General features: G+C 36.5%; 1 protein-coding gene across 1 annotated transcript; it reads right to left on the bottom strand.

The window, feature by feature from the left end:
* Positions 1-27269, bottom strand: LOC127875438 (putative 28S ribosomal protein S5, mitochondrial). The gene is made up of 11 exons (XM_052420498.1): positions 27119-27269; positions 21598-21690; positions 17163-17285; positions 15764-15979; positions 14534-14568; positions 10195-10285; positions 9710-9756; positions 9091-9148; positions 8194-8256; positions 2059-2198; positions 1-399 (listed from the first exon to the last, which is right to left on the bottom strand). Exons 1-11 carry the CDS (start codon positions 27174-27176, stop codon positions 91-93), a joined length of 1233 nt encoding a protein of 410 aa, XP_052276458.1. The 5' UTR covers positions 27177-27269; the 3' UTR covers positions 1-90.
* Positions 27270-27638: the final 369 nt, after the last annotated feature.

Consider the following 27638-nt stretch of genomic DNA (forward strand, 5'->3'; position numbering starts at 1 on the left):
TACTGTAGTCATTTTTTATTTTACATTTACATTTATTGATCTTTAAATATATATGAACTCAACAAATCTTTCAATGTCACAAGTCACATTTCACAAATTCAACGCTTTTCTCTTTAGCTTAGCAGGAATTTGATTTCTGAATTTGTACTGAATAAACTGCTTCTTCTTATAGCTCTGAAAGTTCCTGAAGAAGAGATGCTTCGTACGTGGTTTTATATTGGGTATCTTGTTGCCCATGCACCAGTGCTCATAATTGAAGCCCTGGTCCTTCTTAAAGGTCGCTACCTCCTTGGCCTCAGGGTCAGGGGAGGCCAACACTTTTGGGTACTGGCTGTAGCGGTCACAGCTGTACTCAACAATGTGGTGGCCTGTCTCGTTTGCCATGTCTTGGTGAGATTTCTGAAAACAAAAATGTTTGTTAACACTTAAATGTTCAGATAGGAACTTTGATACATTGCTAGTCTCTTAGAAAATCAAATTAGTTTTAACCCTTTAAGCGCTGAAACTGAATTTTGAAGGCCTTTGCAAACAGTTTGGATCCAGATGAGATGCCACAGAACGTGGCGTCTCATCAGGATCTAAACTGTTTGCTATTCTGATAGTATTCTTTGAAAAAAATCGAAGAAATGGCTAATTTTAGAAAATCAGCAGACAATATTTTAGCAGATGACAAATTTCCCAGCATGCAAAGGGTTAAGACCTTTCTTTAGAGATTCAAGTTGTGAAGGCTTCATTTCCAACCCTAATTTACTTATGAGCAGCAAACAGCATAAAACCTGAACAGCCCAAGACAGCTCACAGTATGTTCTGGTTTTATGCTGGTTACATATAATCATGTTCACTTTGTTACTAAATGGGAAAGGGTTAATTGGTTCTGCTGTTGATTCCAACTGTCCTTGCAGTATACAAAACACAAGTGTGAAAAAGAGACAGTCTAAACATGAACTAAATGAACAATGAATAGATAGTATTACAAATTCTGACCATTGCAATGAAATGAGTTGACAGTATTGTGAATTTCAGAAATAACTAGTAGGCAGAAGCAGTTTTGTTGTTAACACTATAAAACATGATTCATAAATCATTTTATTATTATTAGACCACACACCACAGATTACTATTTTAATACTAATTCTTTAGAACAGAAATGAATCTTTTATTACACCCTTAAAGACTACTTGCAGGACAGCTCTACTTTTATTTAATTTATTGTCCATATTTGATTTATGACCTTTCACCTCAGCTATAAAAACAGATATTGCACCCAACATGATTTTCTCCAAATGGTGATCACCTGTAACAGGTTATTTAAGACAACTTGATAAATGATGAAGTCACCACCTACATGTAGATATGCTATACTGTACTTATATTTCATCTCAAAAAGCCATGCTTTTCTTTTTTATATTTACCCGTGCAGTTCTAGATGTTTTATCAAAGCAGCATACATTTCTCAATATAAATGAACTTCGCTCTGGAAAAACAGGGTTTAATGCATGTGCGTAATGTCATCCCAGATTAGCCTGTGCAGGGATGACACTATTAGCCTGTGCAGGGATGACACTTCCAGCATCAACTAGACTTTTGCAAAGAAGCGACTTCCTTTAAACAAAAAGTACAATAAAAGCAGAAAGTGTTGTCGCTGATTAGCCTGTGCGAGCTTCACAGGCTAATTTGAGACAAATCTTTATGCACATCCATAAAGCCATGTTCCCCAGGGAGCGGCTCACTTACTTGTGCAGTATCAAATGTTCTATCAAAACACCATTGCATAACTCCATGTCCATACACACGATTGTCGTTCTGAGAAAACTAGGCATAATGCATATGCGTGAAGTGTCGTCCCAGATGGCCTGTGCAGTCCGCACAGGCTAATCAGGGACGATACTTTCCACTTTTATGGTATTTCTAAGTTTCAATGACGTGCCTCCTTACCGAAAATCAAGTTTAGGCGGAAAGTGTCATCCCTGATTAGCCTGTGCGGACTGCCTGTACGACACTTAACGCACATGCATTAAGCCCAGTTTTCTCAGAACAAGACTCATATGATAACCATACCTGTTTGAGGAGTCCGTTGATGAAGGCCCTGCAGATTGCCAGCTTGTTGGATTTGTTGCCCTCCACACGTACATAGATGTCCTTGATGCCTATGAGCTCACACAGGGACTTGATCACTCTGTGGCACACCAGACCGTACCCTGTATCACGTGGACATAATCATGTTACCAATCTGGGACAAACGGGCTTAATGAATGTGCGTACAGTATAGGCCCAGATTAGCCTGTGCAGTCCCCACAGGTTTATCAGGGACAACACCTTCTGCTTCTATGGATTTTTTTAATTTTTTAAAGTCAGTCTCTTCTTACGAAAGTCCTGTCTAGGCAGAAAGTGTTGTCCTTGATTAACCTGTGCAGAATGCACAGGCGATTTCGGGACAACACTTTACACACATGCATATAGCCCAGTTTTCCCAGAACAACCGTCAATTTAATGTCCATTTCATATTTACAGAATGATTTTTTATGATACAGATGATACAGAATGCTTTATTTCGCAGAAATATGATTTTTTTAAACATGTAAGGGAGGAGGGACACTCTCCCATAAGGAGGTTCCCCATTTTAAAATAGATGAAATAGAGTTTAAACAAACTATAAGGAAATCAAACAAGAGGGCCATGATTTCCCTATAGCGCTCACCTGATTTCAAAGTACACCAATTGTTTTAGCCCTGACCTGTTGACCTAGTTTATGAGCTCACTGAACCCAGATTTGAACATGGCCTGGATATGTGTCTTGTTTTGTGAAAATTGGACAAAATGCATGTGCGTAAAGTGTCGTCCCACATTAGCCTGTGCAGTCCGCACAGGCTAATCAGGGACAACACTTTCTGCCTTTATGGTATTTTTCGTTTAAGGGAAGTCCCTATTTACCGAAAATCTAGTTTAAGCCAAAAGTGTCGTTTGGACTGCACAGGCTAATCTGGGACGACACTTTACGCACATGCATTACGCCCAGTTTTCTCGGAACAAGACACATATGGTCATTGTAAACGTTATGAACATGCTTCATTATGATAGAGTCATAAATGTATCCCGTCGTATGGAAACATTATTTTCTAGGATTTCATCTAGTGACCTGGTTTTGGATCCATACAACAAAGATACACATAGAAACTATATATTGTAAAAATAAACATATCTTACCAAGGTTCATTAAGACTGAGTCATATCTAAAATTTCACCCGATGATCTATTTTTTGGACGAAAATGATAGAGCTGGATTTGAATGCCGATTTAATATATTCAAGTTTCATATACTGACCAAGTTTCCTATATTCAACTAGAGCTTTGTCAAAGACGTGACGAATACCCCCACATGCCGCATTGACACAGAATATTTTGCATGTAGTTTTCATAAAAAACAGCGGACACCATGCTTAATGTTTGAGACGCACTAAGTGACCAGGTGACCTGGTTTTGACCCTGCATGGCCCATGTTTGAACTTGACCTACACATCATCTATATACAACTTCTGACAAAGTGTGGAGAAGATCGGATGAAAACTACTTGAATTAGAGAGAAGACACCAAGCTGAATGTGTAAAAGGTAGTAAGTGACCCAGTGACCTAGTTCTTGACCCGGCATGACCCATATTCAAACTTGACCTAGACATCATCTATATACAACTTCTGACCAAGTTTGGTGAAGATCGGATGAAAACTACTTGAATAAGAGATCGGACACCATGCTCAATGTTTAAAACGTACTAAGTGATCCCGTGACCTAGTTTTTGACCTGCCATGACCCATGTTCGAACTTGGCCTAGACATCATCTAGATACAACTTCTGACCAAGTTTGGTGAAGCTCTGATGAAAACTACTTGAATTACAGAGCAGACAACATGCTGAATGTTTAAAACGCACTTAGTGAACCCGTGACCTAGTTTTTTAACTGGCAAGGCCCAAGTTCAAACTTGGCCTAGACATCATCTAGATACAATTTCTGACCAAGTTTGGTGAAGATCGGATGAAAACTACTTGAATTAGAGAGCGGGCATGGACCGACCGACAGACCGACTGACAGACAAGCTCACTACTATATACCCCCCTAAACTTCGTTTAGTGGCGGTATAATGAAAATTGAGGCCTCTAAGGGATTGATTCATGCATGAATATCTTTTTGAAGGAGATTTTTTCTCAAATCAACAGAGAATTGTCATAATCAACGATTGTTACTCAAATTGCTGGTATTGGCCTAGTTTTTGTGAACATTTCCTGCAGCAAATGTGGAAAAGGGAAAAAATAAAAGCAGGAAATGGTCTACAACAGATGGCTTTTACAAATTGTATCAATGAAAATAAAGCAAGTATCATGCTACAAAAATTTGCATAAAATATAATTAACAAGAGATTGCCAAGCAATATTGTCCCCAACCGGTGAAACTCCACCATTGTCAGATTTTATATATATATATATATATATATATATTTGTTGCCATAGCAACCAGAATTCTTTATGTAATAACAAAATGAAATGACATGCATAATTTCCATATGGCCATCTATCCATGTTTCAAGTTTCATGAAAAAATATGAAGAACTTTTGAAGTAATTGCAGGATCCAAAAAAGTGTGACAGACAGACTGACTGACAGACTGACTGACTGACAGACTGACAGACTGAGTGCAAACCATAAGTCCCCTTCGGTTTCACCGATTGGGGACAATTATGGCATTTAACAACTGTGGATGTTTTGGGACTTTTTTCAGATTAGTCTGCCAATTATCAAAACCTCCCTTTAACATGTGCAAGTCAGCTTCCTGCAATTCAGTGACATTTAGTCAATGCTAGCTAGCCTTGTTTGATAATTTTCCCTAACAACTATTCTGGTAATTAAATCTCACCCATTATGCATCTAACATACGCGACTCAATGCGCATGTTGGCAAAAATTAACTGCCAGTTATGCCTGCAAAATTACAGAAATTCTGCTATGTCAAGCTGCCTTTGATTATGGGTAACACAAAGACACTCTAAAAAGGAAGTGAAGAACATTATACATAGATCTTTGAATAAAGGCATTTTGGATAAAAGAGTAGATCATAAATTATAAATTGTTTTAAGATTGGATGAAAACTGTGACCTCTACTGTCTACACATTTTTTTAACTTTGACCTAGTGACCTAGTTGTTGACCCTAGATGACCCAAATTCGATCCCAATCCAGATTTTAATAAGACAAACATTCTTACCATATTTCATGGAGATCCGATGAAAACTGTGACCTCTATTGTCTACACAAGGTTTTTCTATGATTTGACCTAGTGACCTTGTTTCTGACCCCAGATGACCCAAATACAATCCCAATCCAGATTTCATCAATATAAACATTCTGACCAAATTTCATAAAGATTGGATGAAAACTGTGACCTCTACTGTCTACACAAACAAATTGTTGACAGACGCACGCCAATATCACACATTCACATAAGCTCATCGTGTCACTTCATGACAGGTGAGCTAAAAATTAAATCAGCCTCAAGCTGGTCACTTCGGTAAACAACTTTAAGGATTTTATAAACTTTTTTTGATAACATTGATGTTAAAATAAATATCATTTGAAGCAGGAAATCAAATTTCTCAAACACTCATTGTCTGTTAAAGAATGCCAAATGTGGATTGGTAACAAAATTCCATTTAACCATTTAAAACAAGAGATTGCCAAGCAATATTGTCCCCTACCAGTGAAAGTCCAACATTGTCAGTAATTTTTATACCCCCCTTCGAAGAAGAGGGGGTATATTGCTTTGCACATGTCGGTCGATCTGTCGGTCGGTTGGTCGGTCTGTCGGTCGGTCCGTCCACCAGGTGGTTTCCGGATGATAACTCAAGAACACTTGGGGCTAGGATCATGAAACTTCATAGGTACATTGATCATGACTTGCAGATGACCCCTATTGATTTTGAGGTCACTAGGTCAAAGGCCAAGGTCACAGTGACCCAAAATAGTAAAATGGTTTCCGGATGATAACTCAAGAACGCATGCTTCTAGGCTCATGAAACTTCATGGGTAGATTGATCATGACTTGCAGATGACCCCTTTTGATTTTGAGGTCACTAGGTCAAAGGTCAAGGTCACGGTGACCCGAAATAGTAAAATGGTTTCCGGATGATAACTCAAGAACGCATACGCCTAGGATCATAAAACTTCATGGGTAGATTGATCATGACTCGCAGATGACCCCTTTTGATTTTGAGGTCACTAGGTCAAAGGTCACGGTGACCCGAAATAGTAAAATGGTTTTCAGATGATAACTCAAGAACGCATACGCCTAGGATCATGAAACTTCATAGGTACATTGATCGTGACTCGCAGATGACCCCTAGGTCACTAGGTCAAAGGTCAAGGTCACAGTGACAAAAATCGTATTCACACAATGGCTGCCACTACAACGGACAGCCCATATGGGGGGCATGCATGTTTTACAAACAGCCCTTGTTTTTATTTGTTATTTTGTCTTCTTTATATAAACAGATGCAATATTGGGCATGTTCAACGTTTATTCAAGTACTGCAGTTTTGTTTTTCAGTTACAGTTACACTGTAAGATAAGAACTGAACAGTCAAAACCTTATAGCAGATATTTTTGACAAAAACAAACACTGGTTAGTCACACAAGTTATAAGACACTTCATTCTTAAAAAATTTTTTTTTTTTTTTTTTTTTTTTTTTGGGAAATTGGGAAAAAAAATTATAATTTCGGTTTGGGATCGGGTCCATTTGCTTTGGGAGTGCCTCCGTTTTCCGGAGGCGCAGACAGCGCTGAAAAACCCCTGCCCCGTGACCTAGTTTTTCACACTGCATGACCCATATTAAAACTTGACCTAGACATCATCTAGATACATCTTCTGACACAGTTTAGTGAAGATTGGATTTAATTTTCAGGACAGACAGACCGACAGACAGACCGACAAATTGACTCCTATATAGCCCCCATTACCAGTAATGGAGGTATAATGACATGCATAATCTCCATATTGTCATCTATCCATGTTTCCAGTTTCATGAAAAAATATGAAGAACTTTTAAAGTTATCGCAGGATCCAGAAAAGTGTGACAAACAGACAGACAGACAGACCGAGTGCAAACCATAAGTCCCCTCCGGTTTCACCGATAGGGGACAACAAGCAGCCAAGTTTGCCTAGGATGCTCACTTGACTTTAGGATCACTCTGTGAATTTCTGTTAAAATCCTGTCAGTTATATAAACAATCATAATTGTCAAAATTATTTATACATGTATAGCTCTTTTAGGGGGAAAATGTCCAGTTCCTATGAAAGTCTTTTCTTTCAAAGAAATCCACAGTTAACCCTTTCAGTGCGGGAACCGAATTTTAAAGGCCTTTGCAAACAGTTTGGATCCAGATGAGATGCCACAGAACGTGGCGTCTCATCAGGATCCAAACTGTATGCTATTCTGATAGTATTCTTTGAAAAAAATCGAAGAAAATGCTAATTTTAGAAATTCAGCAGACGACATTTTAGCAGACGACAAATTTCCCAGCATGCAAAGGGTTAAGTCACATAGATGACTAACACCCCTGCATCATTTCATCAGCTATGTTTCAATGCAAATGACTCTTGAATGAGGAAATATTAATGGGCAAATAACTCTCGAAATGGTGAATTGTAGCGCCTTTAAAGTTTTTTGGACATTCACACTTTAGGGTGATGACTTTTTTAAAGTTTCAATTCAATTGCCTCAGAAAAATGGCAGCAAATTGCTCAACAAATCTATAACATTTTCTGTGGACTTCCTGCCTGACCAACAAGAGTGACTCCAATACACGTCATTTAAAACTTTGTTGGCAGGTATAATTATTTTAAGGAATTTGTTTTCAGTCCAAGCAAGGAACATAATAGAATATTTGAATTGAATACACAAGAATAAATAAGCGGTGAAATGCAAAAATGGGTATTAAGGCAGATTAGACCAGCGTAGCTCCAGACCAACCTACACATTCGCCATGAAATGTAAAGAGCTACCCTGTCCGCTATTAAGTCCGGAACACTTTGGTGGACATAATGACTTTTCATCAGAGTCTAAAGATGCACAAGTATATCCTGATCTACAATGTTCGGACTTGTCCTAAGACCCATTTTTGCATGACGTGGCTCTAATTCTCTTTACTATACCTTCATATTTCTGAAAGCAGATGACCGTTGAATGGTGGTATTTTTCAGTGAAGTTGTGCATAACTGAAAATTCAAAGTAAAAAAGTATCAACATGTTATCTACTGTAAGGACGAAACTACAAAATTAAGAATGAAATCCATATGTTTATTATCTGTTGATTTAAGCCTTTACCACTTTGATACATATTTTCACGCATTTGTAGTGCCTTAGAAAGTTATATATAATTTAAGACCTTTCTTACTAGATTCAAGTTTTTAAGGCTTCATTTCCAACCCTTAAATACTGATGAGCAGCAAACAGCATAAAACCTGAACGGACTGCGAGTTACTACTTTGGCACTTTTACAGAAAAAATTGTAAGCTGTTAGCCCTAGGCCTCGTTCTTAATAACTTTACTTATTTGTTCATATACTCCTGGATGAAATCAATAATGGAAAAAAACGTTAAATTCTAAAATGCTTTATTGAACCGGTATTTAAATTGGTATATGAAAACATTTTGAAATATTTTACAATTGCTAAACTGTCTTTGTAATTACATAATATAATAATATCATATATTCTGTAATTGTATTTATATTCAAACTTACACACTGTAGACTGTAAATATGCCTATACAAATTTAGTTCCAGTTCTTACTATACTTTGTATGAGGTTATGTTCACCCTTTCCCACTCAGAAGGGAAGTAAAAATGGCTAAATGCAAGCAGCATAAAACCAGAACAGTCTGGGAGCATCTTGAATCTATTAAGACAGGTCTTAATTTTAATTTGATTTTCTTAGTGACAATAAACCTTTCAAAATGCGTCTATAAGCATTATAGGGTTTAACGTGTCAAAGCAAGTTTTACCACTTATTTCTCTTCCAATTCTTGTTTCCTTCCATTAAAATCACTTACTTGTATGGTTATCTAGAAGATCCACATGCAACAAATGCTTTGAGGCCTTGTTCTTTGCCTACAATGAATCACATGCCAGGCTTAGTTAGTTTAAACCTATTTATTTTTAAGCTTGATTGCATAGAAAGCCTAAGGCATATTGAAACGCTGTTGAGTCCGTTTCCTGGGACTAGAACCACTTCTTGGTGTCTATGGGGGAGATCTTAAGAACGCTTCCATAGAGGGGATCAAACCCAAGACCTTCCGATCACTGAAGGACACAATATCCATTACTCCACGGCAACCATGCTTAGATTAAAAAGAATTATCTAAAACTCTGAACATCATAATAAATTTTAAGGAAAAAAGAATTACTGCAATCTTTCAATTTTAAATCTGCTGGCAACTAGTGTCATGACCATAACAATGCCTACACAATCCTATATGTTAGGCATACATAATTTTAAACTGAATGTTATTGCATCATGATTTTGTATAAGGAGCGCCCTGGTGAGCAGATGTGAAAACGAGATGATTATTTTCCTGAAGAAAAAATGATAACCACATTGACACACCCAATTAAAAGAACTATTTCCTAACTTTTTTATTTAACAAAACATACGGTTATTTAAATACTCACTGTAACTATGGCTTTAAATCCTAGAGGATTCTTTGCATACTGCAGTCCTGAAAATACATAATAGTTGTATGCAATCATATTCAAAATAAGATGAGCACTAGAGACCACAATTGGTTGCTGCTCTGTCTAAATAATGATTTTTTACAAAGAATGACAAATTAACAAGGAAGACACATAGTTGATAAATAAGACTATGAGTTTTGATATTACTAATACACTATAATAAAATATTAATATTGGGAGCAAGGGGTGCCTCCTTTTTTTGCTTATTTGGAGCATTTATTTGAGAAAACATGCAAGAGAAGAAATTGGATAAGGAGCCCAAGAGCTGCGGAACCCTAAACATTTAGCTGGGAACAGAGATTTTCAGAGAAAAATCTTCTTAACGTAAAGTACTTAACGAACAAGTGCGGGCGATTGTGCTAAAACATATTATGTACAATATCCTAGATAAATATTAAGCCTTTGTAGCATAGCCTTCTCACCTATCAATCCTTTGCCGTTTCCAACAGCAACTAACAGCCAGCCCTGATAGACTTTACCCTGGGTAGCTGTCGTATGGCTCACACGCTTGGCCTGTCAAATAAACATATGGGAAAATCTGGGCTTAATTCATGTGTCATCCCAGATTAGCCTGTGCAGTCTGCACAGGCTAAAGGGGGACGACTCTTTCTGTTGTTATCGATTTTTTGTTTAAAGGAGGTCTCATCTAAACAACAAGAGCACCGCATAATGGGTGCCACCCTCGGCTGCGAAAGCTTGTCAGAATTTATTTTTAGAGGTCACAGTGACCTTGACCTTTGACCTAGTGACCCAACAAGAGATGTGTTTGTCAGAAACACAATGCCCCCTACTGCGTCACTTTGAAATAAAATTTCTATTATTTATTATTTGGCAGGTATAGACATCATCTCCCTTTAAAGCTTTATTACTTCCCTTGGATTTTGTCCAATCCAACCGGGTGGGGGGGGAGGTCTGTAGACAGTAAAAATGACCTAGTCAGACATCACTGACAACCAAGGCCTGTGGTTTATCAAAGAGATCATAGCCAGAGTTCATCACGTATGTATGAACATAAGTCCACTGGTATTTAATGAAAACTAACATTAACAAATTAGAACAGGTAAGAAATGATAATTATATCAAGAGATGTGTACGTCAGAAACACAATGCCCCTATTGCGCCTCTTTGAAACAAAATTGCTATTTATCATTTGGCAGGTATAGAAATCATCTCCCTTTAAAGCTTATTACTTCCCTTGAATTTTTTCCAATCCAACCGGGGGTGGGAGGGTCTCACAGTCAATTATGACAACCAAGGCCTGTGGTTTAAAAGAGATCATAGCCAGAGTTGATTTTTTTTTTCTTTTTCATAAAATCATAGCCAGAGTTTTTTTTTTTTTTTTTTTTTTTTTTTTCTTTTTCATAAAATCATAGCCAGAGTTGATCATGTATCTATGGACATAAGTCCACAGGTATGTAATGAACATCAAAGAAATTGTAATTATATCATTTTAAAAAAACTTTGACAAATCAATCATTTGAGTTATAAATAATCAAAATAATAAATCTGTACAGTTACTGTGAAAAGAACTTCAATTCTTGGTAAGGAAATATATAATATGAGATTTATAATTATATAAATTACTTCCCTTGAAAATAATTGTCTCTAACAAATCTCTATTTTTAGTAGCAAATAATTAAAAGCCACTACCGTGACTGTGATTGACCACTCGAAATGTGCAGCTCCATGAGATACACATGCATGCCAAATATATAAATTGGCTATGTTCAATATTGAATAATTTTCTCCCTTTTGAAAGCTTATTACTTTCCTTAAATTTGTATTTTTTACAGTAGACCGTAAAGGATGACATTGACCTTGACCTTTTACCACAATGTGTTTGCCAGAAACACAATGCCGCCTACTGTGCCGCTTTGATTTATTTAACAAAAATATATACGTGGGCAGGTCAGATAACTATGTTCATTTAAAGCTTATTACTTCCCTTGACTTTGTTTTTTCGACCCTAGACCTTGAAGGATGATGTTCACCTTAAAATTTTACCACTCAAAATGTGCAGCTCCATGAGATACACATGCATGCCAAATATCAAGGTGCTATCTTCAATATTTAAAAAGTAATGGCCAATGTTTAGGTTTTAGCACTTCGCCTATGGCGGACGGCGGACGACGAGCTGGCTATTACAATAGCTCGGGTTTTCTCCAAAAACAGTCTCGCTAAAAATCAAGTGTAGGCAGAAAGTGTAATCCCTAATAAGCATGTGGGTACTGGGTACATTGTGGGTACTGGGTACATTGTGGGTACTGGGTACATTGTACACACATGCATTGAGCCAAGTTTGATCAGGATGAGGCTCATTTGTTGGCAAAATAATGCTTGTACAGAAACATTGTTTGCTTCAGCCATGTTTATTGGCTTTGTCAGAGGGATGCACTGCTTTTACTTATAAAACCACTTGGGTCGTGCCCTCATAGTATTCAAAATGTAGTCAACGGTCCAAATTTTCAGTCACATCTTTAGTTAACATTATACTTTAATTTTGTTTTAATTTAGTCCCAATATTTTCACTGAAGTATGAACAACAAGAGATGTGTCTGTCAGAAACACAATGTCCCCTACTGCGCCACTTTGATTTTTTTAATTATTATTTATCTTTAAAAAATATTACTTCCCTTGTAAAAATGATCTGTACCTGCCAAATGATAAATAGAAATTATCTCCCTTAAAAGCTTGTTACTTCCCTTGGATTTGTTTTTTTTTACCTTTGACCATGAAGAATAGGCTTTGACCTTTCACCACTCAAAATGTGCAGCTCCATGAGATACACTTGCATGCCGAATATCAAGTTGCTATCTTCCATATTGCAAAAGTTATGGACAATGTTAAAAGTTTTTGGACGGACGGACAGACGCCATATATTTGACCTTTGACCTTGAAAGATTACCTTGACCTTTCACCACTTAAAATGTGCAGCTCCATGAGATACACATGCATGCCAAATATCAAGTTGCAAAAGTTATGGCCAATGTTAAAGTTTTTGGACGGACGCACAGACTGCCGGACTGACACACAGTTCAACTGCTATATGCCACCCTACCGGGGGCATGAAAAGAAGGGTTTATGATTAAAACTACTTTAAAATAGAACATGCATTAAGTTAATATGCAAAAGTTAATAGGCAATGATTTTATGATATGCAAAAAGCAAAAACAGCTTTCATGTTTAAGGGTTGACATTTTACTTGAGTAGTTTTTCATTTTCATAACAATTTCTATTAGTTTCTCAGAACACATTCTGTAGACAGGTCTTTTTTTCCACTTTTTGGGAATATAGCCCATGGCTTTGGAATTGGGAATTTTATCGGCATTTTCATGTAATTGGGAAAATAAATTCATTAGCCTTTTTATTCCAAATGAAAAGTCCACTGATTGGGAAATACTAAATTTGATATCACTCTTTATAATCATTCAAATTGAAAGAACAAAATCATATAATACTTTGTTAATGTAATTGAATTAAAATTTAGATAAAATACGCATTAGATACTTCTTTCTAAAAAAAAAATTAAAAAAAATGTTTGTTTTTTTTTGGGGGGGGGGGGAAATTGGGAAATTTTTGCCACATTTTGGGGAAAAAAGTATACTTTTTGGGATTGGGAACATAGCCGAATTTCGGCTATAAAATCGGGCAAAAAAAACCCTGGTAGAACTGTGCCAAACTTAATTAAAACATAAAGCAAATAATGTATGCAAATCATAATTTGCATGCACAATCTTACAGGTTATCATAATTGTTATCATTATTTGTATCACATGACTGAAAATTAAATGAAATTAACATTTAACAATTAATTACTTGGACAATGTTAACTTCAGATGTTGTTCTGAGGTCTATATCAACTACACTTGCAAGACAAAACTTTACTTAACATATTTCAAACAAATAAGAAAATATGTAATAAATGTGTCTAAATTCTAAAAAATAATATTTTAAAATCACTAAAATGAAGAAACAAGAGCACCGCATAACGGGTGCCATGCTCGGCTACGGGTGCAGTTTTGAATAAATGAAAGCTTGTCAGAATTTATTTTTCAATTTTTTTATTCAAGTTGTAGGTGGAAGCACTTTGATTTTAGAGCCAATGTTAAGGTTGTAGCATGACGCGGATGGCGGACGATGAGCTGTCTATGACAATACCTCGGGTTTTCTCCGAAAACGCCGAGCTAAAAATGGATAAAGGCCATGACAAGCTTATCTTGGAATCAGTAGGAAAGTTGAAGGGTATTTCTCTATTATGATATGTTTATTGTGTATTGGCATAAAACTCCACTAAAGTTAAATTTAACAGAGCCATGTTCTGGGATAACTGGGCTTTATGCATGTGCGTAGTGTCGTCCCTGATAAGCCTGCGCAGACTGCACAAGCTAATCAGAGACGACACTTTCTGCTTTTTATCTTTTTTCCATTGAAAGGAAGTATCTTCTTAGAAAACATCCGATTAATCCAATAAGGCCGAACATGTTGTACAAACTGCACAGGCTAATCCTGGACGACACTTACTGCACATGCATTGAACCTCGTTTTCCCTGAGCAAGGCTCAATTGAATAACTTGACGATTGGCAAAGACTTACTTGAAGTACTACACTCTCAAAGACTTACTTGAAGCACTACACTCTCAAAGACTTACTTGAAGTACTACACTCTCAAAGACTTACTTGAAGCACTACACTCTCAAAGACTTACTTGAAGCACTACACTCTCAAAGACTTACTTGAAGTACTACACTCTCAAAGACTTACTTGAAGCACTACACTCTCAAAGCCATCAAAGGTATCTGAAATGTATAAAGTATTATGTATAAAACCTACAATAAAACATATCGCACCTTCAGATGGTTTCTACACATGGAAAGAGTATCTAAATGAAAATAGATGAAACGAGCATTTTTGTACTTTCACTTGGTACTTATACATAATAAAGTTACAATAAGGGTGGATTTATTTTTCATCACAAGGGCCTGATTTGGACAATTTTGGTGTAAGACTTTTCACTATTGTGAAGTGTTACTAAGTAAGTACCAAATCAGGGCTTGCAGTTATAGAGATTTAAAGCAATTTAATGGTGATGTCTATACAAAAAGGGCGGCGTGGCCACTTTTGATCCTACGGACACAGGGCTCAACATTAACCTAAAAACCAACTTGCCCTGCCGGGCAAGTACTTAAAAAATCTACTTGCCCTGGACGTAAAGTCATTTGCCCAAACATGAAATATCACATTAACTGTTAACCTCATATTTTTTAATGAAGATCAAAATGATACACCACAAAACCTTTTTTATTTTTGCACATTTAACAAAATGATAACAGCAATTAAAGTCAAATTAAAGTCTAAATTAAATGCTTTGTTCTTTTTTGCACTTGCCCGGGTAGACAACTAGATTATAAAGTAACTTGCCCGGACCCAACTTTTACTTGCCAGGGGCAATAGGACAACCGTTAATGTTGAGCCCTGGGACATAATTTGAACAAACTTTGTACAGAACAACCACATCCCCATATACACAATATATAGGCTTTCAGATTTATCGCTCCTAAGAAGGAAGTTTAAATTATATATAAATACGAGGAATATGTAACTTCTAGAGCGGGAACATTTTTAACCGAAGGGAGTTATTGGAACAAACTTTGTAGAGGACCAGTATTAGATCATACATACCAAACATCTAATATTTTGAAAAATATTTTTCTTTCTAATAAATCATGTTCCCCACAGGCCCTACAGTGTGTCCAGTTTGACAGTGGAAGCATAATTTCAACAATAACCATAAAATGTAAGACATCTTATATTAAACCTCTGAGCCTAACAATTTTTTTAGATTTTTGAATTTGTCCTTTTTTAAACCTATTTTAAGCTCTGGTGACAACAAATGACGGGCAAAGGGCGATCCAAACAGCTCCACTTGTCCAAGTTGTGAACAAGTGAGAGATAAAAAATCAGGAAAATAAAATAGCTATTTTAAAAGCTTACATCCATCCACCGGATCTGGCGGTCCAAATTTACGTCCTGGATTTGATCGCCCTGAATAACCTCTCTCAAAAGCTCTCTTCTTGAACTTCCGAATCTTCTTTTTATCACGGGCTTCTGGGACTTCTTCTACTTGGTACATTCTCGGCAGAGAGAATCTCTCTTCACTGGGTTGTTCAATGCGCTTTGTGAGTCCAGGAAATACCATCTTGGCTCCACCTGTAGCAAATGTATGATACTTTGAACGAGTGTCCTGTGATATATAATAAAATATGCATTCTCCATGGTAACATCAGTGTAAAATGGACTGAGGAATGATAAAGTTAGAAATGGGACAATACCATAATGCCCATATTTATCCTTTGAGCACTGACTGTGACCTTGCTATTTTAACTAGGAACACAGATCCTTCCCATAATTATATACAGGGATGTCACAGGGGAGGAAAATTCTGTCAGACTGATCTTGGAAAACTAGATGCACATTACGTGGGTCATAAACCTTTTACAACAGACATAGAAATGAACACTGACTTGAACTTTACAAAAAGGTTAATTTCTTAAACACCTTTTCAACTCCACACAGTAGCTATTTAAGGACGCAACTTTAACCATATCACTAGAGTAGTTATTGGGTTTATTTCCATAATGCTCTTCATTTTGTTTGCAGATCCTTGTGATGATGGTAATAATTTATTTTTCTTTACATTTGTAATTTGGTCAACACTTAAACAGAATCTGAAAATGTACTTCAACTAAAGACAGCTTACCACAGGATTTTAGTTCATGATTTCAAGCAAGTAACGTGCCTTACCAGGACAGTCAATCTAACTTGACCATTTGCAAACTGGCATTGCTTTCTGAATAATATCCAAGTCTGTTAAAAGTACCGGTAATTCAGATTAAAATTTGGTTTTGCAATGATTTTTTCAAACAGCGAAAATATCCAAGTCTGTTAAAAGTAATTCAGATTAAAATTTGGTTTTGCAATTATTTTTTGAGTTAGCGAAATTTAGTAGTTTGTTCTTTGGACAATCTTCAGCCATTTGCAAAGAATCATATATATGAAAAAAGGCTTCGAAGTCGGATTTTTCATGATTATGAAATATGCTTGGAATCAGCCAAACTATCAAACCTCAATTTAATAAATGACCCTAGGTCGATCGCATCCACAAAAATCTGCAGAAACAATCCCATCCTATATTTGTGTTTTTAACATAATTATAAAACAGTAAACTTTGACTATCTAATTAAATATGCATAAAGAAGGTAAGAACTACTGGTAATGTAAGATAAATGTTTGACTGTAAAGTAATATGCAATGATTTGATCAGGTAAGATATTTAAAAGTGTGAAACAAACAATATCAACAGCAATATCCACAGTGAAAGTTGGCACCTCACCTATCTCATGAGAAGTTTTGCTGAGGTTTTCTGCTTGTCTAAGTTTATTTCGACTGGCTCTGCCTCTTTTACGACCCTGGCTACTTACTGATGTTATACTATCCCATAGTTGTCGTTGGGATTCTAAAATTAAAGCAATTTGATATTAGTACGCATATGCAAGTCAAGTTATAGTTAACTTTACACTACTACACAACATTTTGGAAATAAATCAACTGAATTATAACTATTGGATTTAAGCTTTTATTCTTCTTATTCTTCTCCATTGCCACTACAACTTGAGAGCGGAGGCATGGATTAGATGGATGGTCATCTGTAGAGCCTCCACATGTCAATCAAAGTTCTTCAACAGGCCATATTTTCTACATCAGCCGTTGTGTGTCCATTCATTCTGGTTGTGGACGTTGTTTGGCTCTCCTGACCCGTCCCCTGGCTCCTCACGGCGAGAAGAAGCATCAGTGTGGGTGGACTCAAAGCAGGCTTGGAGCCCTATGCAGTCTGGTACCTCGGTCTAAAGAACTTATGGTTATCTATGCAGTCTGGTACCTCGGTCGCAAGAACTTATGGTTATCTATGCAGTCTAGTAACTCTGTCTCAAGTACTAATGGCTATCTATGCAGTCTGGTACCTCTGTCTCAAGTACTAATGGTTATCTATGCAGTCTACTAACTCTGTCTCAAGTACTAATGCTTATCTATGCAGTCTGGTACCTCGGTCGCAAGAACTTATGGTTATCTATGCAGTCTAGTAACTCTGTCTCAAGTACTTATGGTTCTCTATGCAGTCTAGTAACTCTGTCTCAAGTACTTATGGTTATCTATGCAGTCTAGTATCTCTGTCTCAAGTACTAATGGTTATCTATGCAGTCTAGTAACTCTGTCTCAAGTACTAATGGTTATATATGCAGTCTGGTACCTCGTCCGCAAGAACTTATGGTTATCTATGCAGTTTAGTAACTCTGTCTCAAGTACTTATGGTTATCTATGCAGTCAAAAACTCTGTCTCAAGTACTTATGGTTATCTATGCAGTCTGGTAACTCTGTCTCAAGTACTTATGGTTATCTATGCAGTCTGGTACCTCTGTCTCAAGTACTTATGGTTATCTATGCAGTCTGGTATCTCTGTCTCAAGTACTAATGGTTATCTATGGAGTCTGGTACCTCTGCCTCAAGTACTTATGGTTATCTATGCAGTTTAGTATCTCTGTCTCAAGTACTTATGGTTATCTATGCAGTCTGGTATCTCTGTCTCAAGTACTAATGGTTATCTATGCAGTCTAGTATCTCTGCCTCAAGTACTTATGGTTATCTATGGAGTCTGGTACCTCTGCCTCAAGTACTTATGGTTATCTATGCAGTCTGGTATCTCTGTCTCAAGTACTTATGGTTATCTATGCAGTCTAGTACCTCTGCCTCAAGTACTTATGGCTATCTATGCAGTCTGGTATCTCTGTCTCAAGTACTTATGGTTATCTATGCAGTCTGGTATCTCTGTCTCAAGTACTAATGGTTATCTATGCAGTCTGCAGGGATCATATTTTCCCGCAACATCAATCGGTCCGGATTAAAATGCGGAAACAGTGTCCGAATATTTATACATATTCGAAATCATGACATTACGTTAAAATATATACCATTGATGTTGCTATTCATGAAGATAGTATAATAAATGTACAAGTTAAATTCCCTTAGGCATTATTTTTAAACGGAACATACGAGTTTTCTCATTTTGTTTTATCATTTGCTATTTCATTGACATTGGTTGTTTCGTGTGCTGTTTTATCTGACTGTTTTTCATAGTTGTCAATATTATTAGTCTGTGTAAATCAATACCGATGTTTTAAATCGTTTTCAACTCGATATTAGCTTACAAACATGCATTGAACCAAACAAATGTCTGTGCGTAGGTTTGTTACTGACAATAACAAAACCAAATAGTTTAGAAATAATTCATGTACGTTATAGTTTGTAGTCAAATAACCCACGGCCGATAGTTAAGATGCGCAGGGATTAAATGATTTGAAACCACGCATCTAAACTTTCGGTCGTGGGTTATTCAACAACAAACAATAAAAACACGAATTATTTTTATTCTAACACGATTTTTACTGAAGATTTATACACTAACACGATTTTTACTGAAGATTTATACAATGTATATTATTTTTCTTGTGTACTATTTTATGTAAGTTCCGCCCGTAAAAATAACTTTCGGCTGTTCTGTAGATCAGATCCGCGACTTTTAATTATTTATTGCCGAATTATTACGCTGGTGGTCCGCATATTTTGTTTAATTACAGAGCTTGCTTTCAGTGTATAAGGTCTGCTCACAATTATCGCAGAATATGATTTCCTTCTTTGTTTATATGCCAGTTTACTGTATCATGCATGAAATGCACAATTTCCACAAAGATACATCGAGGTTTGTATATCCGAAGTAACTGTCAACGATTTTATCCTGGACGAGTACACCTTACGGACCGATTGTGCTAGGTATAAGCCAGTGAAATTATCGATTGATATTGACACGGGGTTATTCACGTGTGACTAATACACAGCCGCGCGAATCTTCGCTGCTTGGGGCCATACTCTGATACTAGTCGGCTGACGTGCAATAATCTGGTCCTGACCGGTTTAGAGACTGCAGCGAATGGTTTATCACACCTAATCGAGATAAGAATGTAATTAGGGTGTGCACTGTGTAATCGATTTCATGACATGGGAATTTTAGCAAACAGAATCAGACCGACTGTTTGGGATTTTCAATCGGTCTTTCATGACCTCAATCGGTCTAGGACCGACAAAACCGACAAAAATATGATCCCTGGCAGTCTGGTACCTGTGCCTCAAGTACTTATGGTTATCTATGCAGTCTGGTATCTCTGTCTCAAGAACTTATGGTTATCTATGCAGTCTGGTATCTTTGTCTCAAGTACTTATGGTTTTCTATGGAGTCTAGTATCTCTGCCTCAAATACTCATGGTTATCTATGGAGTCTGGTACCTCTGTCTCAAGTACTTATGGTTATCTATGCAGTCTAGTACCTCTGTCTCAAGTACTTATGGTTGTCTATGCAGTCTAGTACATCTGCCTCAAGTACTCATGGTTATCTATGCAGTCTGGTACCTCTGTCTCAAGTACTTATGGTTATCTATGCAGTCTAGTACCTCTGCCTCAAGTACTTATGGTTATCTATGCAGTCTAGTATCTCTGTCTCAAGTAGTTATGGTTATCTATGCAGTCTGGTACCTGTGCCTCAGGTACTTATGGTTATCTATGCAGTCTAGTACCTCTGTCTCAAGGTTACCTCACCTTTGGGTCATGGTTTAAGGACCTCCACTGTAGGCAAAGGGAAAGAATCTTTTCCAGCGATCCTAACCCCGGGCTAGGTGTAATAGCCCACCTCTTGATCGCATGAAGTTCCTTTCATGGTTCATATGGGCTTTCAATTTCCGATGCTAGGGCCAATCCTTTCACCCCTAGCACATTCTGGTAAGAACACTGTTAGAAATTGGTCTGGAGCTGTTCATTTGTCCAGGCAGACTTGGCTTATCTAACAGATTGGGGATGGTCGTACAAGTACTTATTTTTGTGTAGTCTTAACAATACCAAGCCTTCTCAAGTCAATCTCCAATAAACATTGCTAATACAAAATGAAAGCTTTTATAAGAAATCTTGGTTGAATACGAAGATGATGCTTTCTGAATGGCTCACCTCAATGTTATTCAGGGCCCTCAATCGATCAAATCTGCCGCCGAATTTCGGCGGCTGTCCCACACCTGAAAAGTATACTTTTTTCCCCTTTTGGGGGGAAAAATTCCCCTTAAAAAAAAAAAAATAAATATATATTTGTTATCTGTTTTTTTTTAATAGAAAGATGTGTCTCATGATTATTATATCTCAATTCTATTTCAATTTAATCTTTTCAAACATACTAAATTATGAAAAATGCAATGAATATAGTGCAAACATGTACAAATGAAATAATGATAGAGTAAGTAAAAAAATCCCCCAAAAAGGGACACGCCGCGAAAATTCCCCCTCCTAAGGGCTGCAGACCCCTTCCCTCAAAAAAGTGTGAGGGCCCTGTTATTGAAAGCCTATCGATCATTCAACTGTAAACAAGTAAGTGGAAATGTCAATTTCATCTAAATATAACTTCAAGTATTATAATATATTTTCTTTTCCATGAAATTCACATGTTTTGTATTTCAAGGCACAACATACAAAACCAAACAGTTTCAATCTTATTACATATTTAATAATTTATCTCTTTTTTGTTAAGGTCTTTGAAAATAGAATTAGTCTTGAGTAGCTCTAAAAGCTTTTGTAAAATACAAGTCATCAACCAGAACCAAGCTTTGTCAATGAATAAAGATAACTGTTTACAAAAGTAGTCATTATTGGAAACCTATATAATATATAAAAATACTCACTTCTGTTAAAAAATGATCCATATCTAACGGGCTGGATCGTTAATTTATGAAGTAAACATTGGACATTTTGAACATTTGTAGCACTGGGTTTGCCTGAAACATAGAAATGTGGAGTCTTCGAATACATGAATGACATATTTACTATGAGAAACAAAAATAAAACCAATGACTTAAAAGTCAAATAAAAATAACTTTTCAACATTGTATACACCTTTTAAAAAAGGTGCCAATAAACTCGTACCCAATTCAACTTGTACTGTGATCAACACGTGCCCATATATTGGTCACCCATGATACCAAATTGTTTATGAGATCATATCTATAAATGTCAACTCATACCCAGAACAAAAATATACAATAAACGCTGAAAGATGGTTATTTTTTAAGTCTCAATTATACAGTCTTCTGTACTAACAAGAGGGCCATGATGGCCCTGAATCGCTCACCTGACTAACCTTGCTTCATGAACTTAGATTTTATTAGACCCATATACAATCCCAAGCCAAATTTCTTTAATTAATACATTCTGACAAAATTGCATTAAGACGTGATGAAAACTGTGACCTCTTTCAGCTACACAAGGTTTTACTAGAAATGGCCCGGTGACCTAATTTTTGACCCGAGATGACCCATATACGATCCAAAATCAGATTTTATCAAGATAAACATTCTGACCATATTTCATTAAGATCATATGAAAACTATGACCTCTATTGTCTTCACAAAGTTTTTCTATGATTTGACCTAGTGACCTAGTTTTTGACCCCAGATGACCCATATACAATCCCAACCCAGATTTCATCAAGATTCTGGCCAAATTTCATAAAGATTTGATGAAAACTGTGACCTCTACTGTCTACAAAAGTTTTTTTTTAATTTGACCTAGTTTTTGACCCTAGATGAACCAAATACAATCCCAATCCAGATTTCATCAAGATAAACATTCTGACCAAATTTCATAAAGATTGATGAAAACTGTGACCTCTACTGTCTACACAAGCAAATTGTTGACGGCAGACACACACACGCACGCACATACGGACGCCGGACATCACACGGTCACATAAGCTCACCATGTCACTTCGTGACAGGTGAGCTAAAAAGGTATCCACTTGAATTATCTGAGCATACAGTTCTTAGAATTAACATCTCTTTCAAACTTGTGGTTGGTTCTTGTATGAGTAATATGTTTGAAGAGTGTGAAAAGTGTGAAAGGTGTAACTGTTAAATACAGCATACATCAATTAATTGCCTACATGTAGCATGATTCAATTAAAGTTATTTGGTATTTAATTCATCAGTTTTACTTTAATAAGCATGTTAAACAAAGAAAATGGGGTGATAGATGTTAAACACAGCACATGTTAAATAATTGTCTTGCATGATTTAAAACAAGTAATTGGTGTTTTAATTATTAGTTTTACTGTAAAAATCATGTTTTACCAGCTATTTAAATGGTTAAAATATTTGCCGTATTCCAGAACACCAGCTTTGGGGAAAGGGCCACAGCCTTTTTTTCAGAGAAAAAAAAGACACAATTTTCTGGCTTTGGGGAAGGAAAAATACTGAGGTAGATTGGACATTTAGAGAAAAATGCATGATTTTAAAGAAATTTCTGTAGGGGAAAGGGCCTTTTTGGTTAAGGGGAAGAAAAAGCGGCCCCTTGCAAAGGAGAGTTTTTTGGCCCTGCAGTTGTTGCAAAGTATTTGCAACAGGAATGCTGAGACGGCTCAGCACAATGTACAAACCATATGCATGAAAATCTGTATTAACATATAAATTTGTGTGTGTCTACTGTTCACAATAAGCATATCATCAGAAATTCAATGACATTCGGTCCTTTGAACAACAATAACTTACAGGACCGGTCTGGGAGTCAAGAACTGAAACATCAACATACGTTAAGTCTAATGTTGTTCGGCAAAAACTCAGGTGTTTATTAAAACTAAGTATACATGTCTTTTCTAAGCTGGTAAGTGGTATGGTTAAACATTTGTTTTGTTAATTCACACCAGCCATTGCATTTGTCTCCATTACCAGTTCGGATCATTGTTGATGCACGCTGAATATCAATATTTCAGTTCAATAACATAACACTATGAAGTATTGGCTAACAGTTTACAGTTTTATGAGTTTATTATCCCCACACTTTTTGAAAAGCGAGGGGATATTGTGGTTATCTCCGTCGTCCCTCCGTCTGTCCGTCCGTCCTGGCCGCTATCTCCTCCTACACTATAAGCACTAGAACCTTAAACTTACAAACATGGTAGCTATGAGCATATGTGCAACCCTGCACTATTTGGAATTTTGATCTGACCCCTGGGTTAAAAGTTATGGGGGTTGGGGTGGGGCTGGGTCAGAGATTTTCACTAACTTTTATGCCCCTGGTATGGTGCATTGGCCATAACTTTTGCAATATTGAAGATAGCAACTTGATATTAGGCATGCATGTGTATCTCATGGAGCTGCACATTTTGAGTGGTGAAAGGTTAAGGTCAAGGTCAACCTTCAAGGTCAAAGGTCAAAAAAAAAAATCCAAGGGAAGTAATAAGCTTTAAAGGGAAGTAAGTAATGAACCTGCCAAATGATATAAAAGAATTAAATAAATGAAAGTGGCGCAGGAAGGGGCATTGTGTTTCTGACAAACACATCACTTGTTTTATGTTATTTTATCCAAGGAAAGTAATAAGCTTTAAAGGGAGGTAAGTAATGAACCTGCCAAATGATATAACAAATTTTAATAAATCAAAGCGGCGCAGAAAGGGGTATTGTGTTTCTGACAAACAAATCTCTTGTTTTATGTTATTTTACATTAACTTCTTCATTACTAAACAGATTCACTTCCAATTGATACTGAACATCTCTTATGACACTACGGTCAATCTGAACTATGCATGGCCCCATTACCAACCCTGGGGTTCCCCCTGGGTCAAACATGCCGCGTGGGGATACGCGCCTGCCTCTGCTGCGCCATTTCTAGTTATTATCTAGAATTACACTGAACAGAAATCAAAAGGGCCTGAAAGGCCCAAAGTCGCTCAACTGAGATACAATGTAACTGACTTTAGTGACTTGTCATGTGCATCCTAAGATATCATTAGAACAAATGTTCTGACCAAGTTACATGAAGATTGGACAATAAATGTGATTCCTAGAGTGTTAACAAGGTTTTACTATAGACATTTACGGATAAATACCCCACCCACTCGCGGTCATGTTTTTCACAGACCGGAATCATTTTCCTACACATCCAAGAAATCATTAAAAAAAATATTCTGACCAAGTTTTATGAAGATCGGACAATAAATGTGACTTTCAGAGTGTTAAACAGGTTTTACTAAAGCCATATAAGGAAAAATGCCTGGCCCCCTGGTGGCCATGTTTTTCAACCAACATTTTCGAACTCGCCCAAGATATTATTGCAGAGCTCCAGATATAAGGGCCGTACAGCCGTAAATACGCCTTTTTCAAGATTTACGCATTTATTTTTATAAACTGGACGTACAATTACGATATTAATATCCATTTTACTCATTTACGAAAAAAATCTGGCCGTACCGATATGTCTGTGTCAGCGCGGCGTGATCTGTTGGTCTCTAACCTAACGGCGCTTTTGGTTTAATTTAAATTACCAAAAAGTTGTAGACTGGGTTCATATATTATTGTCTATTCTGTCGCGTGATTTCCTGTAACTTGTAAATTCGTCAAAAACGATATGTCTTCGCGCAATTGAATGCTGGCCTAACCAAAAGCGGCTCAAACAACACTTTGTTGTCATATCATGACTACATACGGTGTCTTCTAACCATCCTGACATTAAATCTGTAAACCCAGAAAAAGACATTGTCGCCCCGATATTAAACGATTTGATTGCATCGATGGCCTAAAACGTTAGAAAACACGATGGGAAACAGATGAGACAGTGAAATAAGTGTTCATTTACTTAGCTTACTAGTTGGCTTGTGTTTTCTTGTCAAGAAAAATGAAGAAATAGTATTAGTCATGAGTTTTAATGTGTAGTTGTATTAGCATCATAATTCAGAATGGAAAACCTAATACAGTAACTGTTTAAGAAGCTACATATATTTATTATAATTGCTGCAAATGTCAGTAATACACCCTTTAATATCCAAGAACACGGGTAGAACAGTACTACCTGTATTTTTGGATATGGTAGTACAGGTACTAATTGATTTTATGCGTTACTCCTTTCCTTTCAGTGGCAGTACCGTTACTTATTTCACAAATCCTTATCTGGAGCTCTGTTATTGGGATGAATCTTCTGACCAAGTTTCATGAAAATCAGACAATAAATGTGGCCTCTAGAGTGTAAACAAGATTTTACTATAGCCATAAATAGCCATATAAGGACAAATGCCCCGCCCCTTGGCATCCATGTTTTTCAAGCAAACATAACCATTTTCGAACTCATCCAAGATATTATTGAGACCAATCTTCTGACCAAATTTCATGAAGATTGGACAATAAATGTGGCCTCTAGAGAGTTAACAAGGCAAATGTTGACAGCGCACGACTCACGACAGACAAAAGGCAATCACAAAAGCTCACCATGAGCACAACGTGCTCAGGTGAGCTAAAAATTAATTTCCATTAAACCTGCTGTATCTTTATCATAACGGTTATGTTGATGGTTTATTATTGAAGCAGTTATTCAACTTATTGTACGCTGTATACAGTACTGAGTGAACAAAATATCTGGACAAAACTGGATTAAGTGTTGGGTGTTGTGAAAACACGCTTAGCCGGTATACTGACCTCATTGTGTAGACTGCGATGTTTTGACAAAAGGGAATAACATGTGCGTATGCAAATATTCGGCGATTTTTTTTCTATGAATTTTTTTTTTTTGTAAATTGGGAATTTTTATTTTTTAAATTGGGAATTTTTATTTTGAAATTGGGAAAAAATGTCTCATTGGGAATGGTGCCGTTTTACGGTACCAACTTTACATAAAGGAAAAACGCTGAGAATATAATTTGGCTGGTCGTTGTCGTGTTAAACTCTGACTGTAGATGTGTTTCTTTGAGAATGTAAAAAAATGACAGGTCTTACACTCATTTCCTAAAAATAGTTTGAATAAGGTATGAGTTAATTTCTATCTATCTATCTATACTGTCTAACTCCCCTTGCGGATATTATTGACAGGTATTGACATTATTGATTTCAGTACACATTGATAAAATAGATACCAATTGACCACAGTAAGAGTAACTTAACCATTTCATTAGCCATTTGTGTTTGTTACCAGTTGTTTTTGTAATAAGTCATCTATGCAAACATGGAATTTCATATTAAGAAATCTAGATAGCGGGGAAAGAGCACAAAATGTAAATAACACAAAGCTTGGAAGGTCAAAGTTTCTAACAGGGTCGGCCTTTATGAATTTAGAAGTTACGGTATTGATTTAACTACTGCCAACGAAGATAAGTAACACATTACATAGCAACATGAACAATCACGTTATTGTTATATATCTGATTCAAGAAAAATATTATTTTACTTAGAATTACAGCCTTCTTGCACACTGACGGTATAAGTCGCAGCATTGAAGCTGCCATCTTTGGAGCAATGACGAACACACTATGTATCGTTGTTTTCGATTGGTTAGATCGATACGTTACATCCAACCAAAACACTTGCTGTATTTTCACTCAAAATCTTTATCGGTAACAAACCACTTTAACTTTATCTCGTCAAATAAAATTAATTGTATATAAGTTTTTTACGTTTTTACCCGACACAATCGACTTTGAAATGTCAAAGCGTATACCATGGTGCATGAACCTTTTTGGGGTTCACAATTGAACGTTAATTGATGTACTGTAAACACAACGGTATTTGGTGCTTTTCTTCAACTAACTTTTGAAAACATTTTTTTCTTAAGAATTTTAACAAGTGCATGAAAGACAGTTTTTACGCTGCTTATGGCAATAAGAAATACATCAGAATTACTTTTATTTAATTAGTCTGTGTACTTGGCCGAAAATTCGAAGAATAACATATTCATGGTCACGGTTATC

Source organism: Dreissena polymorpha, chromosome 3 (assembly GCF_020536995.1).
Source record: "Dreissena polymorpha isolate Duluth1 chromosome 3, UMN_Dpol_1.0, whole genome shotgun sequence".
NCBI lineage: Eukaryota > Metazoa > Mollusca > Bivalvia > Myida > Dreissenidae > Dreissena > Dreissena polymorpha.

Bases quoted from the DNA above. Each gene is read 5' to 3' on its own strand.
- LOC127875438 (XM_052420498.1), bottom strand. From the start codon at position 27,176: ATGGCAGCTTCAATGCTGCGACTTATACCGTCAGTGTGCAAGAAGGCT. The intron at 17,286-21,597 runs GTGAGTATTTTT...CTTTAATTTTAG, and splicing joins TGGATCATTTTTTAACAGAA to AATCCCAACGACAACTATGG. The intron at 10,286-14,533 runs GTAAGTCTTTGA...TTTATTTGACAG, and splicing joins TTGAGAGTGTAGTGCTTCAA to GCCAAGCGTGTGAGCCATAC.